The sequence below is a fragment of the Schistocerca americana genome, chromosome 1 (assembly GCF_021461395.2).
Source record: "Schistocerca americana isolate TAMUIC-IGC-003095 chromosome 1, iqSchAmer2.1, whole genome shotgun sequence".
NCBI lineage: Eukaryota > Metazoa > Arthropoda > Insecta > Orthoptera > Acrididae > Schistocerca > Schistocerca americana.
The window spans coordinates 895,839,970-895,856,152 of NC_060119.1; the positions used below are offsets into that span (position 1 = coordinate 895,839,970).

At 41.6% G+C, this 16,183-nt stretch overlaps 1 protein-coding gene across 1 annotated transcript in view; it reads left to right on the plus strand.

Moving 5' to 3' along the window:
* Window positions 1–16,183, plus strand: part of LOC124594968 (sodium-dependent serotonin transporter) — a 487,047-nt gene that overhangs the window by 52,401 nt on the left and 418,463 nt on the right. The window contains exon 3 of the mRNA XM_047133493.1: window positions 10,337–10,471. Coding sequence (XP_046989449.1) covers window positions 10,337–10,471 — 135 coding nt within the window. The remainder of the gene's footprint in view (window positions 1–10,336; window positions 10,472–16,183) is intronic.

Below are 16,183 nucleotides of genomic sequence, written 5' to 3' on the forward strand. Positions count from 1 at the left end.
TGGGTTAAAAGTTACGAAGTAGGTCAAAGTAACGGGCACAATAAAATTCGGGAAGTAACTTCACGTCATAAAATTACGAAGTCAATATTGTTAGGTAGGTATGAGCGTGGTAGGAATTAGCGTCTTAGATGGGTAGAGTTGCTTTTGTACGACATAATTACAGTTGCAAGCATACTGAGACAGACAAAACGGCTCTTGGGCTGTAGACGTGTTAATTCTAAGCATATGATAGGAGCGATAACTATTCTGTTTAGTACTATGCTTTAAGGAACCCGTAATATACGTGTAAAGGCACATAACTTATGGATGTGCAGTTCATAAGATGCTCAGGCTCAGTGAAAGTACGTGTTGCGACAAGGCAGTGTGAGAAGAAATTTTTCTTTAATGACTATTTAAAATTTCTTGAAGCTCTTATTGTTACTACCGTACACTCTGACGTTTCAGGGCGATGGATCCATGAACAGGGTGTTTCAAAAATATATTTACAAACTTGAGGGACATGTTCATCACATGAAAACAATAAAAAATTTCAGATTCCTATACACCCGAAACTCCTTCGTTTTTGTGATATTAGTAAAAGCTGACGCTCAACTGTTTCCCAGGTACAACTCATCAACTGTACTTTTCTAAACATCCTTTCGACGCACTGTACCCCGATGGCACTGTGTTGCCAGTTAAACTTATTTACATTCGACATTCGTCTGTCTGCAACGTGTCAGCTGTGTAACTGTGTAAATGTACTACAGGTAGTGAGTTAACCACAAGGGCACCGTTCAAACATGGCAGGCAGGCAGGCACGACTTTTATGTACCTCCGTGCTAATTGTAATGGACACGAGGCTGCAAGGCTGGATCAGGCGCCGTTTCCAGACCGGAGTGAGCTGAGTCATCCAACCTTTGATGCTGTATATAGTCGTGTTGCCGAGAGAGGTTCCGCAGCTTCACAGACTATTGAGTGAGGAAGACCACGTGTTGATCGTGTGCTTGACCAGAAAGAGCACGTTTCCTAAGTACTGTCAAAGAAGCTGTACCAGCACGAGACGAGTGGCTGTGGTACATCTCCAAGTTCAATATGGAGGATACTTCATGAGCAACTCATGTATCCCTATCATCTTCAACGTTGAAGGGCCTTACGCATGCCAGTCATTCACTACGGGAGAGCTTCTGGCTATGTCTTTTTTTTTCCACAAACTTCCAGTTCTGTTCGTTATTTGTCTGTTCAGTTGTTCTTACAGGCGAGACAAGGTTTGGAAGAGATGGAATAACAAATTTCCACAACCAACACATATGGGACGATCACAATCCTTAGTACAGGCTAGACATCAGCATCATACGTGGGCTGTAATTGTAGGTGACTCATAAGCTCTCCCAACACGTCTTACAGGTGCCACCTCCAGGGTCTTTAGTCAGAATATCCTTCAGGACCTACTAGGAGAAGCATCCTTGCAAATAAGATGAAATATGTGGTTTATTGATTTAGGAATGATGGAGCTCCAGTACATTTAAATCTCAGTGTTCGAGATGCACTGACTATTATCTGCCATGACAAACGTATAGGTAGAGGAGGATCAGTTCCATGGCCTACACGTTTCCCCGACCTCAGTTCCTTGGATTATTGTCTCTGGGGGTATTGGCTTACGCAGTAGATCTCCTGAATGTAAAAATTAGCCATTAACGTGTCGCGGAGGCTTGCGATAGCATTCGAAACCGTCAGGGAGTATGTGAAAGGGTGCGATAACCCTTAGTTGGACGTGTGCATGTGTATTTAGACGCTTGAAGTATATTTCGGGCGATTATTATGTCTTTGTTGTTGAGATCCTGTCACCTAAATTGAAAACTTTCATTAATAACACGAAAACGTAAGATTTTTGCATGCAGTTTTGCCTCTGTTTTTCTGTAAGGAACCTGGTATCAAAGTTTGTAAAAGTACTTTTGAAACATCGTGAAGAAGAGCGGAACGAACAATTATCAGTTAAAAATCGCAATTTTGATGTGAACTGTGCTATTATCAAAAACCTTCGAAGTAAATCCACAATTAAAACCCATTCTAAACATGTTTTGATGCTACGTCATGATTACGTGTTGCGCAGAAGAAAGAAAGAGAGAGAGAGAGAGAGAGAGAGAGAGAGAGTGAGAAAGAGAGAGGCCGACCAGCGCTACATCCTGAAATACATCAACAGTGATTCGTGATGACAGTCGTAGCTATATTTAAGACGTGTTCTAAGCGTATCATAATAAACAGCGAAAACTGATACAGAATAAAGTATGTGGAAACAAAATTAAAAACGGTCGGGTAAACGTGACCGCAATCGAGTCGTTTGCTAGATATTGCGAATGTGTGATTTGGCGCCGTCACTCCCTTCGCAACTAAATATTGTCCTACTTAGTACAAATGTATCTGACATGCAAACTTTTCACTTTATTCCGTAACCAAGTGTTTTCAAATTTATGACCTACATAGACAAGAGACAGAGAAGCCACTACTCCAGAACACTACACGATACAGTTCATTGTATACTCAAATCTGTTAAAGAAGGAGTTCCACGTGTCATCCTCGCATTTACACTCTTCTCTGCAGTGAGGAATGAAACTTGCTAATCTTGACAAGATTATGCTTTGTTCACTAATTTAACCTTACCTACGGAAGTGCCGTACATCTCACTTTTTGGAAGGTCCAGGGCAGAAAAACTAGAAGACCGATGTCAGATGGTATGTTATGCCAACTAGAGGCCCTGCTCGGCCTATTCGACTTGAGCCAAACTAACATGTTAGATGTCGTCTTACACCATCACTAAAATATCCCGGTGCCACATTCTCCGGCCACGGGACTTGGGTGAAAATCGTGCCCAGTTAGATGGGGATGTTATCGAAAAGATTACATTTCAAATATTTTTGTACAAACAAGGACATTATTTCAAAGTGAAATTAGTTGTAGATCGTAACTACACACTCGCATCTATCTCGCTAACGGCTCGTTTGCGAAACCATGTTTACTGGAAGTCTTGTGCTTCTAATGTCCTGTACGTTACCCGTGCCAGTGTTTGCTATTAATTATGGTAGACCCTAAACACCGCAGGTGGACTTGAGAAGATGGAAGGAAGATGCAGACGTCTTGCGGAAAGTGTGAGTGAGTAGTGTCGTATGGGGGTCCGACAGCACACAGTGCGTGTCTCGCGTCGCCAGCTGCCACCGCCGCCACCGCCTCCGCCAAACACTTTGCGGCAGCGGTGATTGCTTTCTTGTTTGTCCTCCTGATAGCGCCACCCGGCTGTCCAAACGTCATCACCGAGTCCGGCCTCCCTTCAGCGAACACTGCTTTGTCACCAAGCGCCACTGTTTCTTTCGCTGTCTTCTTCAGGGGCAAGACCATAAATTCCTGTCTGCCGGACACTGTTCAAACACGCAGACGATCTTCACGAATAAAATTGACGACCGAAATAACTACACTATGGTGCTATAGAAAGAAAAGAACGCGTAGGTGAAGATGAGATACGAGATGTGATACTGAGAGAAGAACCAGGCAGAGCAGTCCTAAGTCGAAACAATGCTCCTGGGGTAGACGACACTCCCTCAGAACTACTGATGTCCTTGGGAGAGCCAGCCATTAAATTACTATCAGTTTAACAAGTCATGGTTGCAACATACTACGTGGCCGAGCGGTTCTAGGCACTTCAGTCCGGAACCGCGCTGCTGCCACGGTCGCAGGTTCGAATCCTGCCTCGGGCATGGATGTTCGTGATGTCCTTAGGTTAGTTAGGTTTAAGTAGTTCTAAGTCTAGGGGACTGATGACCTCAGATGCTAAGACCCATAGTGCTCAGAGCCATTTGAACAATTTGAACAATGGGAAAATTAGTAGAAGCCGACCTCAGTGGAGATTAGTTTGGGCCACGGAGATATTTAGAAACACGCGAGGCAGTACTGACCAAACGTTTTATTACAGAGAATAAGTTAAGAAAAGGCAAACGTACACTTATAGCATTTGCAGATTTAGAGAAAGCTTTTCTCAATGTCGACGGAATACACTCTTTGAAATTATGAACGTATAGGGGTAAAATACACCGAAAAATAGATTATTTTTGTAATTTGAACAAAAACAAAAGCCAGTTTAAGAGCCTTAGTGTATGAAAGGAAAGCAATGGCTGAGAAGAAAATGAGACATGGTAGTAGGTTATCCCCAGTTTTATTCAATACGTTAAGGAAGCTATGAACGAAAGGAAGGAGAAATTTGGAAATTGAATTAAATTCCAGGGAGAAGAAATAAAAACTTTACGGTTTGTCAGTGACATTATAATTCTGTCAGAGACAACAAAGGACTTGAAAGTGCAACTGAACGGAATGGACAGTGTCTTGAAAGCACGATATAAAATTAACGCCAATAAAAGAAAAACAAGAGTAATGGAATGTACTAGAATTAAATCAAGGATATTGATGGAATTAGAGTAAGAAATGAAACAGCGAAAGTAGTAGATGAGTTTTGCTACTTGGGCAGTAAAATAACTAATGATCACCAAAGTAGAAAGAGTAGTCTCGTATGGAAGTGAAAAGTGGTCGATAAACAGTTCAGACAAGAAGGTAATGGAAGACTTTAAAATGTGGTGTTGCAGGATAATCCTGGAGATTAGTTGGGTGGGTCATGTAAACAATGAGGTGGTACTGAAATGAATTCGGGAGAAAAAAAATTTTCTGCGTAACTTAACAAAAAATGGGATCAGTTGACAGGACTATTTCTGAGACATCAAGGGATCATCACGTAATACTGGTTCGAAGTGTGTGAGATAAAAATCATAGAGGGAGACAAAGAGATGAGTACAGTAAGCAGAATTAAAACTATGTAGTAGTTTGCAGTAGTTATTCGGAGATGAAGAGGCTTGCCCAGGACAGAGTAGTGTGGAGAGCAGGACAGCTGCATAAAACCAGTATTTGGATTGAAGACCACTGGAATAGGTTACAGTTTTTTTTCCGGATGTACCCATGCAACCATCTCAATAGTGTAATGTCTAATGTGACGATACGAACAAAGGACAATACAACACCCAGTTCCAAGCGGGAATCGAACCCAGGCCCTTTTTGTTACAAAATATAGGCGGAACATTTAGAAAATTAGAAAAATTAGAACAACAAAGATTATACGCCAATGTAGACGTAAGGGTATAGAGGGCATCCTTAAGGCTGAAATATTTAGCGGATTTCTCTGTATCCCCCAGAGTTAAAGGCAATTAAGGTCACTGCAGTTAACGTCATAAAATGCGCAGACGTCTAACGATAGTGGAAATCAATTATTAATAATAAAAATCATAGGAAAATTCCAGGCATTAATCAATATCATTATGACACTTACAACAGGGATTTCCTTACTCAATCAGATCGTAAAAGCAGTTTAGTTTCCAAAAATCGTCACCTCTGTGCTCACGAAATCGAGTAACTAAAATTGAAAGAATGTTTCCGATTTCATTGGGATTATGAAACCACAGACAGACAGACAGAAAGAGATCAACTTTGGAGTGTGCAGTTCGTCTAGGCTGTCTGATATTTATTTCTGGTTTTGCATGTTAATACTTTTTTGTAATTTCAAGCATAACTAATTCCGGCCTAATGCCCAGTAAATAGGACCGTCGCTTCAACTGCAATTACTTGCTCCCCTGGAATGCGATCTACTGACAACATGCTCTCTATGCACTTGCTTTGGGTAGCCCAAAAGCCTTTGTCTCGCCATCTCCGAGCCCACCAAGACTGGCAAACGGCCGCACTGTCCGACCTGGTCGCGCCCATTCTTCTATTGAATAGAACCTGATTCTGTTACTTCTTAACCACGTATTTCATTTATAAATCCCTTCAGATGTCCACACCCTCTGATTATATCTCCCCTGCACCTGTACAGAACAGACAAGATCCGAAATACAGGGTGTATCAAAAAGAATCATCCGATTTGGCACGTCAATATTTCTGAAACTAAAAAACATATATAACGAATTCTGCTTTTTGATGAACGGGAAACTCGAAAAGATTTTTTTCATACCTTTCCAAAGGTGTTCATTGTGCCCCACCCCCCTTGAGGTGCACGGCATATGTCCGTGTATTATTCAAATTATTTACACACTGTAGCGAGCATGTCTTGAGCTACAGCTTCGACAGCTGCTATTATGCGATGTCTCAGTTTATTCATTGTTGCTGGTAACGGAGGTACATAAACAGAGTCTTTTATAAACGCCCACAAGAAATAATCACATACAGTCAGGTCCGGTGACCTTGGAGGCCAGTAATGTAAGTCTGAAGCATTTGGTCCAGTGTGACCTATCCATCGTTCAGTAATCCTTTGATTTAAAAGCTCCCGCACTTCCAGATGTCAATGTGGCGGTGCCCCATCCTACTGGTAAATGAAGTCGCTCGAATCGGTCTCCAACTGTGGGAAAAGAAAGTTGTCAACCATATTGATATATGTGCTTCCTGTAACAGTGTTCTCGGCAAAGAAAAATGGTCCATACACCTTTTCCTCTGAAACTGTACAAAACACATTAAAGTTTGGAGAGTCCCTCTCATGCTGTACAACTTCATGTGATTGTTCCATTCTCCATAGTCTAACATTATGACGGTTCACCTTCCTCTTAAATTGAATGTAGCCTCGTCACTAAAGACTAAGCGTGGAAGAAAACTGTCATCCTCCATCTTACCAACAACGAAATTACAGGACTGCACACGTTGTTGTTTGCCACCTTCACGGAAAGCTGGCAGTAACTGAATTTCGTATGGTTTCATATGTAAACGTCGACGCAACACACGCCAGAAGGACATCGGGGGAATGATGAGCTGTCGAGCTGCACGGCGAACGGATTTCTGCGGACTCCTTGTGAGACTATGGCGGATGCGTTCGACTTCTGTGTCAGACACTCGTGGACGGCCCGGTGATTTGCCTTTACACAGACAACCTGTTTCTCGGAATTATCTTCACATCGTCTAATGCTCTGTGCTGTAGGAGCTTCCACACAATACATAGTACGGAAGTCACGCTGGAAAGTTATTACCGACCCGCACTGCGCAAAACGTAGAACACAAAATGATTTCTATTGTCCTGACACCATTTTCACTAGAACTGAAGTGGACGCATACTGCTGTTACCTAGGGGGAACCGTGTAAGACCCGAGAGTTTGCTCTTTTCAACAGTACGTTGTTCATGCACATATCTCATATGACATAATTATTATGATTTTTTTAAAACTGGATGATCCTTTTTGATACACCCTGTAGTTGTATTCACTTATCGGCCGTACCTCACAGAATACGTTCCACGAACAACGAAGGATGACTTCTTAGTTAATTATTTAGTTAGTTAGTTACCGAACTAGTTATTTAGTTAGTCAGATACATAATCCGTGGGTCACTTTGTACGATGTATCGTACTGGCATGGAACCAATAATTTTAAAGAGTATTAATTACTGTTTAACTATGACTTTATGCTCACAAAACAGAGGACAAGGTTCACTTTAATAACTCGAGTAAGTATGTAAGATTCTTGCCCTAAATAAGCTACAAGTTTCTGAATAATGTTTCTACTATGAAACAGAAGAAGTTACTAAGAAGGAACTTATTCATGTTACCTTCAAATTTAGTTTTGTCGCCTGTCAGAAATTTAACGTCATTGAATGGATGATAAAAGATTTTTGTACCTAAGTTACTCACCTTTTATGAGCTAAAGCCAATTTTAATCAATAGTAATGAAGAAAAATGTTCTTGTTTATAAGGAGTGTTCAAATGAAAAAGTAAGAAATGTCGTCACAACCAAATCGGTTGAAATTTGCACATGCCGCTTTGGGATGACGTAGTGAGTCATCTAGGGAAGCGACTGAAGCGTCGTCACGTTCTCATAAAAGATTCAAAGCTTTGCTCTCTGCAGACAAGGTGATGCTCACCCTCTTTTTCGACGTCCGAGGTTCCGAATTCGTCGAGCACGGGAATACCATTAACAGTGATTTGTATTGTGTGACACTACATAGCCTATGCAAGTCTATCAAGTGCAGAAGGTTTGGGCTGCTCACCGAGGGAGTGATTCCGTTCCACGATAACGCGCGTCCACACGTCTCCAAGGTCACAAAAAGTGTAATGGTCAAATGCAAGTGCGAGCAGGTTGAGCACCCGCCCTGTATTCCGGACATGTCGTCCTGTGTCTCCTATCTATTTGGTCTGCTGAAACAACACCTCAAAGAAAAGCGCTTTAACAAAGTAAAGCACATCAACTCGGACGACGAACTGAAGGACACGGTGGAGGCATGTATCCTGATACAGAAACGGGAATTCTGGGAACAGTTAACCCTTCGGCTCGTGAAATTCGGGTAGTTGTGCTCACGCCTCTGGTTATTACTTTTGAATAAATACTTCAATTATACCCACAGTGTTGTTTCGTACCATTTCTTTTGAACATCCCTCGTGACACTTATAGACGCCATTATTCCTTCTGATTGCCAACGTACCGTTTACAATAAATGTCATGAGAACGAATATGCATTGCGACGCTGTACTTACAGTACTTAATTTTTTAATCAGTTTCCTTCTTTATGATCAGCACCACATATTTTATGGCATGCTTTTGTGCAATTAAGATTTTTTTCCCCTTAAACATACATTAGCCCAGAACACAATCCCATATGACATTAGTGGAATCAAATTAAGCATAGTATGTTACCGATTCACATGTTTCCATGATTTCGGTAACATGCATTGCAAAAGTGTCTCAACAGCGGTGTATAAGATTCTCTGAAATGTATTGTGCCCCACTTAATATTTAGTCATATTCAAGAAGTTTCAAAAATCTGCCTTGGTTACCAAGCCATACTCATAATTTAAATTTATCTCTGCTTTTGTACCCTTTGATGTGCAGAACTGAGTACGTTAGTTTTTTACAAAATTAAGACAGAGACCATTCGCAGAAATCCAACGAATAATGCTTCTAAACATGTCAATTATAATTTCCTCTGCCTCTGTTGCTGCTTGCCTATTAAAATTTATTATAACATCTGCAAAAAATTCATGTTGATGATTATGTAAATACCTGATATTAGTAACAGTTCTAAAGACATAATTCGCATTTCAGTTGTGATTTGCAGCGACGCATTCCCACCACTATCTTGACCATGTATATTTCATGCTACTGCCTGTCACAGCTTTCACTATCAGGTACTAAATTGTATAGAAAAACATGTTAGTAGTAGCCTGAATGGAAATACGTGTGCCACAGAACAGTAATCACACGGAAATACTGCACTCTCGCTCTAGCTCTAGGAACAATGTTACTGAATTCAAACATGCACTCGAAAAAACAACTGAGTGATAATGCAATGAACAATAAGGAAGAAAATAAATAAACAGAGCAGTGAAAACGCATGAGGAAGATGACAGAAATTTTCTAAACTACGTCACACGTCTTATATCATAATCGTTCATTACGTACTCTAGACACACATTAGTTTCTGCATAGTTCTGAGCAATATCTAAAAAGGAGCAATGCAGCGTAAAATCTAATTAGTCCACCACCGTTTGTAATGAAAAGTTTTCTACCACTGTCATGTATTTCAATTATGTGGTTCGGTATTATTTTTACTATCTTTGTTATCTTTGCTCATATACACGAGCAAGGTATCAGAACCCAGTTTTAATCAAATTCAGATTTTAAAAAGTCTCATAATTTTTAAATTTTTAAATGAAGAATAAACTTTAGGTAATATTCGATTACAGGTTTTATGTTCTGAGGCCAAATAAGAAGCCTGATGGAAGCTGTGAAATAGCAGTTACTCTAAAGTGTATTGTTCACGATAAGAAATGATAAGATTATCAAATAAGAATTTTTGTAAATGAAATAGTTCTTATCTTGGTAAAAAGAAATGTTAAGCCAATTCTGTAACATGTGATACCCTACCACTAGATGACTCTATAATGTATGGAGTACATCCTACACAACGACAAAAATGCTGACGATGTTATCTACTGATTTGTTGTCGAAGATTTACGTCTGTAAGGTACTGAAATGAAAAAGAATACTGTAAGTGGGATGAGCATTTTTCTAAGCTCAGAGACGCAGTAGCCAAGTAGTTGGACAGTTACACTGACGTTGACTGTGTTTATATCGGGCGATTATCCACGCCACGGAGTTGTGCAGCGCTGTATGTGTTCCAGATGCCTAACGCTGATAGGATGTCGCACGCGGCAGCGTACATTTGGGGCACCGTAGGTTAGGTCGCCTTGTTGTTTCGCACGGTTGCATAAGTCGCAGGCGCCCACCTGTTACGGTGCCCCAACCGTCGCAGCTACAGCTGATTTGTGACGCCCTTGTGTTCTCTTGCGTTTCAGGCGCCTTCCTGATCCCTTACTGCATCATGCTGGTCTTCGGCGGCCTGCCCCTCTTCTACATGGAGCTGGCTCTGGGGCAGTTCCATCGATGCGGCTGTCTCACCATCTGGAAGCGCATCTGTCCCGCTCTCAAAGGTCGGTTGTGTTCCTTACAAATAATACATCAGAAAAGTACAGGAAGTGGAATGCTAAACTAAGGATATAAGATTTTTGGAACCATATATAAGTTTCCCATTGTTATTACTGATACATCGCTTGTGGCATGTTCATACACTAATTTTTTACTATACAGTTTTTCTCGTTCCAATAGTACTTCCTTACCTGAATTCGATACTTTCGATAAGTCTCAGCATCTCAGCGTGACACATTCATGTACATCTACGTGCGTACTCTGCAAGATGCGGTACAGTGCATGGCAGAGGGTACTCTGTACCTCTACCAGTCATTTCCATTCCAGATCCACTCGCAAATATAGCAAGGGAAAAAGACTATCAATATGCCTATGTGAGTCGTATCTTATGTTCGTGGTTCCTACCGGAAATGTATGTTAGCGGCAGTGTAATCATTCTGCATTTAGCTTCAAAAGCCGGTCCTCTAAATTTTCTCAATAGTGTTCCTCGAAAAGAACGTCGTCTTCCCTCCATGGATTCCCATTTGGGTTCTCGGAGCGCTCCAAATGATCGTGCATATTAATTTAAATAAGGATACTGTCACACACTTGAAACGTCTTATTTAAATAAATATTAATAGGAATGGCCCAATTAAGCATAAAACAAATGGGTACCACACCAATTCCGTAGCTATGTTAATGGGAGGAGGATCTTCTAGCTTTGAACGGGAACAAGTAATCACTATATCAATTATATTTATTGTCTTTAAACATTAAAATCTCCCAGTGATATATTGACAAACAGACAAGGGATTATAACTCTAAATTGTAGCCTTGGTACGGCTGGACGTGAAAGATGAAATGTAGTTACGTTAATAATTCGTGGACACACAGGGACTGCTTAAGTTGTTACTTAAATGAAGAAAGACCACGGAAAGATAGGAGAAAACACCAAAATATTGCCAAAACGCGCTGAAGGCAACGAGCTGGGTGCGTGACTTTAAAATCGTGTACTCGGCTCCTGAAGGAAGCGAGTTAACTTCGCTTCTAAATGGTGTCCGCACGTGCAACTTACCAGGCGCGCAGAGTACGAATAAATTGGACGGTGGTTGTAGCAATAGCAGTTTGAGATGCAATTGTCTCTTTGTACGTAACGCTCAAATATAGACATACCAGTGGCAGGAAGGCTTCTCTTACCAGTCATCTCTCCTGTGCTAACCTGAAGTCTTTACCCTGCAAAAACATGGACCGAAGTCTACCCCTTTTGGTTGCTCTGTAACCCTGGTGTTTTCCGCCAGAGTAAGAACTCACCGGCCAGTGGTTACAAAATGCAAGCGCCGAGCAGTAAAACTAAGTGAAGATTTCAACAATATCCTACGCTTATGGATTTTTGCTTTGTCGAACCAATAGTGTTCTTAGGTGCGGAGAAAGGCAGAAAATCTCTCACACTACATGACACAGTTTTTAAAGGGCCTATCCACTGCTCTGCACATATACACAGCGAGAAAGCGCACGCTCTCGGGCAAGTGACAATATGATCCAATCAGAAAGCTGGATTCCCAAAGTTTAAACTTAACTTTATTCTGAGGCGTCGTAACGAAAATTCACATGGTCTCTGGGAAGCCACACCTGACTATAAACATCGTATCTTGATAAATGCCTTCTGCTAAGAATTCGATGTTCGTTTCGACAGAAAAAGGGGTGTCTCGCGTCGCACCTTCGGGGATGGGCGCGGCAGGAGCGGTTGAGAATTGCTGCGAATTCCAGTCAGGGATCCGAGCTAGGGCTCAATATTTTTGTAACGGCCAACTCCTCTTAAAAGGATTTTTATTCCGAACAGCCAGCTTGTCAACTTTCAACTCTTGTAAACTTCCGCAATGCTACAGAGCAAAGGTAAAGAAACCAAAAGTGAAATGAAAACAGCCCCTGGCATGCTAATCCATATCCACAATTATAGAGCAGTGTAACTGAGCGACTACTAGATCAACGGAGCTTGCATATCATCCTCTGAAATATGTTAGTAGGCAATCATACAGAAAATTGACCATGTTACAATCTATCTGTCTTTTAAAAGTACGTGGATTTTGTGAAATATTAATTAACTGGTATTTTCTTCTTTCCAACCTTAATACGAAATTTTTACATTCACTTTACGTAATCAGTAATACTGGTAAAGCTTTTGCTCACTACTGAAGTACAAAGGAATGTTCGGACTCCCTCCTTGACTGGAAGAATTTTGTTTCGTTCATCATAAGCAACTACGCAGCCAATATTTATTACCTGAATAACAGTGAGGTCTTTGGTGTCAGAAGAAAAGTAAAGCCTGAGTAATGTGAAACTACACTCCTGGAAATGGAAAAAAGAACACATTGACACCGGTGTGTCAGACCCACCATACTTGCTCCGGACACTGCGAGAGGGCTGTACAAGCAATTTAGGGACACTGTTGCTCCTGGGGTATCGGCGAGGACCATTCGCAACCGTCTCCATGGAGCTGGGCTACGGTCCCGCATACCGTTAGGCCGTCTTCCGCTCACGCCCCAACATCGTGCAGCCCGCCTCCAGTGGTGTCGCGACAGGCGTGAATGGAGAGACGAATGGAGAGTCGCTTCTGCCTTGGTGCCAATGATGGTCGTATGCGTGTTTGGCGCCGTGCAGGTGAGCGGCACAATTAGGACTGCATACGACCGAGGCACCCAGGGCCAACACCCGGCATCATGGTGTGGGGAGCGATCTCCTACACTGGTCGTACACCACTGGTGATCGTCGAGGGGACACTGAATAGTGCACGGTACATCCAAACCGTCATCGAACCCATCGTTCTACCATTCCTAGACCGGCAAGGGAACTTGCTGTTCCAACAGGACAATGCACGTCCGCATGTATCCCGTGCCACCCAACGTGCTCTAGAAGGTGTAAGTCAACTACCCTGGCCAGCAAGATCTCCGGATCTGTCCCCCATTGAGCATGTTTGGGACTGGATGAAGCGTCGTCTCACGCGGTCTGCACGTCCAGCACGAACGCTGGTCCAACTGAGGCGCCAGGTGGAAATGGCATGGCAAGCCGTTCCACAGGACTACATCCAGCATCTCTACGATCGTCTCCATGGGAGAATAGCAGCCTGCATTGCTGCGAAAGGTGGATATACACTGTACTAGTGCCGACATTGTGCATGCTCTGTTGCCTGTGTCTATGTGCCTGTGGTTCTGTCAGTGTGATCATGTGATGTATCTGACCCCAGGAATGTGTCAATAAAGTTTCCCCTTCCTGGGACAATGAATTCACGGTGTTCTTATTTCAATTTCCAGGAGTGTAATTTTTAATTTTATTTTCGCATTTAGCACTTAAAGAAAATACCATTGTAGAGAAATATGCAAGCAACGTCTTATTTGCACATTTATCGATATGACTGGAAGAACATTATTATATACAAGTTTTAATCACTTAGACGTGTCGTTAATTACATTTGACACTGAATTTAGGTGAAGTTGTATTCAATCTGTATAAATTCTGACAAAACGCTCTATTACGAAAGGGATCCGGATGCAAAATCGTAGCACAAATATTTCCGTGCGTTATACGATCATTAATATTTACGATGGTCCTCAGAACCAAACTTTACGAATGAGTGGTATTTTGAAATGTTAATATTACCTGATTCACTTCATTGGCTTGAAGAATGATCTTAGGTGTCAACGTTTTCCAATATATTCTGCATCTTGTGTTATTGTTGTCTCAACATGCGTACTAGATTTAAGGAAATATAGTCACTTGTTTTGCGCAAAAATTGAGTGTGATGGGTAGCGTCGGATATCATTTCTGATACAGTATAAAAAGTATTTTACACATATTTTTGAGGAATCGTGTAAAAAGGCAATACTTCCTTACAAAAGTAACTATATTCCAGGCTTGTGGAAGCCAGATGATACACAGTGTAAGAATGAAGAAATGTTAATTACGGTCCTTGTAAAATTTTTATACAAAGATAATTGTAAATATGTTTCAAACTGGGTTACGCTTTTGTCTAAAAGACACATTTATGTTGGGAATTTTGCGGAAATTATGTTACCTGCACGGGCTCAGTTGTTAAACTTAATTTCCGATTTCTGCACTTCACATATGGCATGACGACAGGAAACCAACACGTGAATTTGATGTCAACGCTTAGAACAGCAGTCCTTGGGGCATCCATGCTTTCAACGTATCTATTATATAAGGTTGCAGCCATGTGAACAAAATGGATGTCATCTTGAGCTTTAGTCATGTAACGTGGGCACATACGCTCTGGAACGGAACGGGGTGGACTCCGAAGACATTTGGTTCATATTTACAGCCAGTCTCACAGATTTAGATATTCTGTGGTTCCCTAAAACGCTTAAGGCAAAATTGGAATGGTTCCTTTGGAAAAAACATTGCCGACATGCTTCCCGACCTCTATCCTAGCGGCTGAGCATTAATCTCGAATATTCAATCAGTTTTTACCTAACGATCGTGCTACGCATGAAGATACTCTACCTACTGATCTCACCAGCTCTTCGCTGTGCAAGTAGCATGTCAGCGTCACGCTGTGACAAACACATTTGACAAGGGCCAATCATTGCGCCACATTCGAGCTCCATCACATGCTAATATTTTGTCTTTTGAGATCGTGTATGCACTTTTCCACTTTTTCGCACGGCTCCTTAGTGACTAAAATTGTCCTAACATTTCTTTCCCGCTATATAAGGAAGGGTGTTTCTGTCCTACAAGCACGCCACCTTTGCTACCTTAACAAGTTATTTCCGGTAAACGTTTTAGTTTTGATTAATTCGTATCAATCTACGTGATTGAGGTGTTGCAGTGGTTAGGACAGTGGACTCGTATTCGGGAGGACGACCGTTCAAAACCCCATCCGCACATACAGATCTAGATTTTCAGAGATTTTCCTACATCGTCCCAGTGGGTCCTTTGAAAGGGCTTGGTTGATTTTTTTCCTCATCCTTCTCGAATTCTAGCTTCTGCTCCTCATCTAATGATCTCGTTGTCGATTGTACGTTAAAATCGTCTTCCTTTCTTCTGTGTATTAGTTCCGGTTTCAGAGCAGTTAGCGTGCAGTTACTGGTACCTTGAATGTTTTCAAAGGGGGTTTCATCACCCAGACCAATTGTCGTCAATCTGTGGCCCGCTGGGCCCATGCGGCCCGAACCAACTATTCATGTGGCCCGCGATCCTCAGCCGTATTTTATAACAATATGCATCTGGCAACTAAGAGCCGAATCCAGCACGTCAGCTAACGTTAAGAACTGTAGTTTTTCTGCTTAGTAACAAAAAAGTACTTACACAGCCAGTTACGATTTTAAGATGTGCTTGATTTTAATCGATGTTAATGAAATCGTCCATGAGCTATGTAAAGTTACCTCAGGGGTATATGGGTCAAGTAGCGCTTCCACTGCTGTGTTACAGCGGGAAATTTTTATTGTTTTGTCTTCGAGTACCGATAACTCACGCGTACGAGCGTCTCGTAGCGATCATCTGCTACGGTAAGAATTTTGAGACGGAAGTAACATGGATTTGTGAATGCGTGTTACAGAGACGGTCATCTTCAAATGTGGTACTTACTTGCAGCGAGGAACATTACATTAAAGAGAAGAAAATTGACATTCATATGTCATAGTGTCATAGTGTCTTATATTGAATAATGCTTTGAAACATTAGTACAGTTACTTTTATTAACCAGTTAACCATCCGTTCACAAAGAG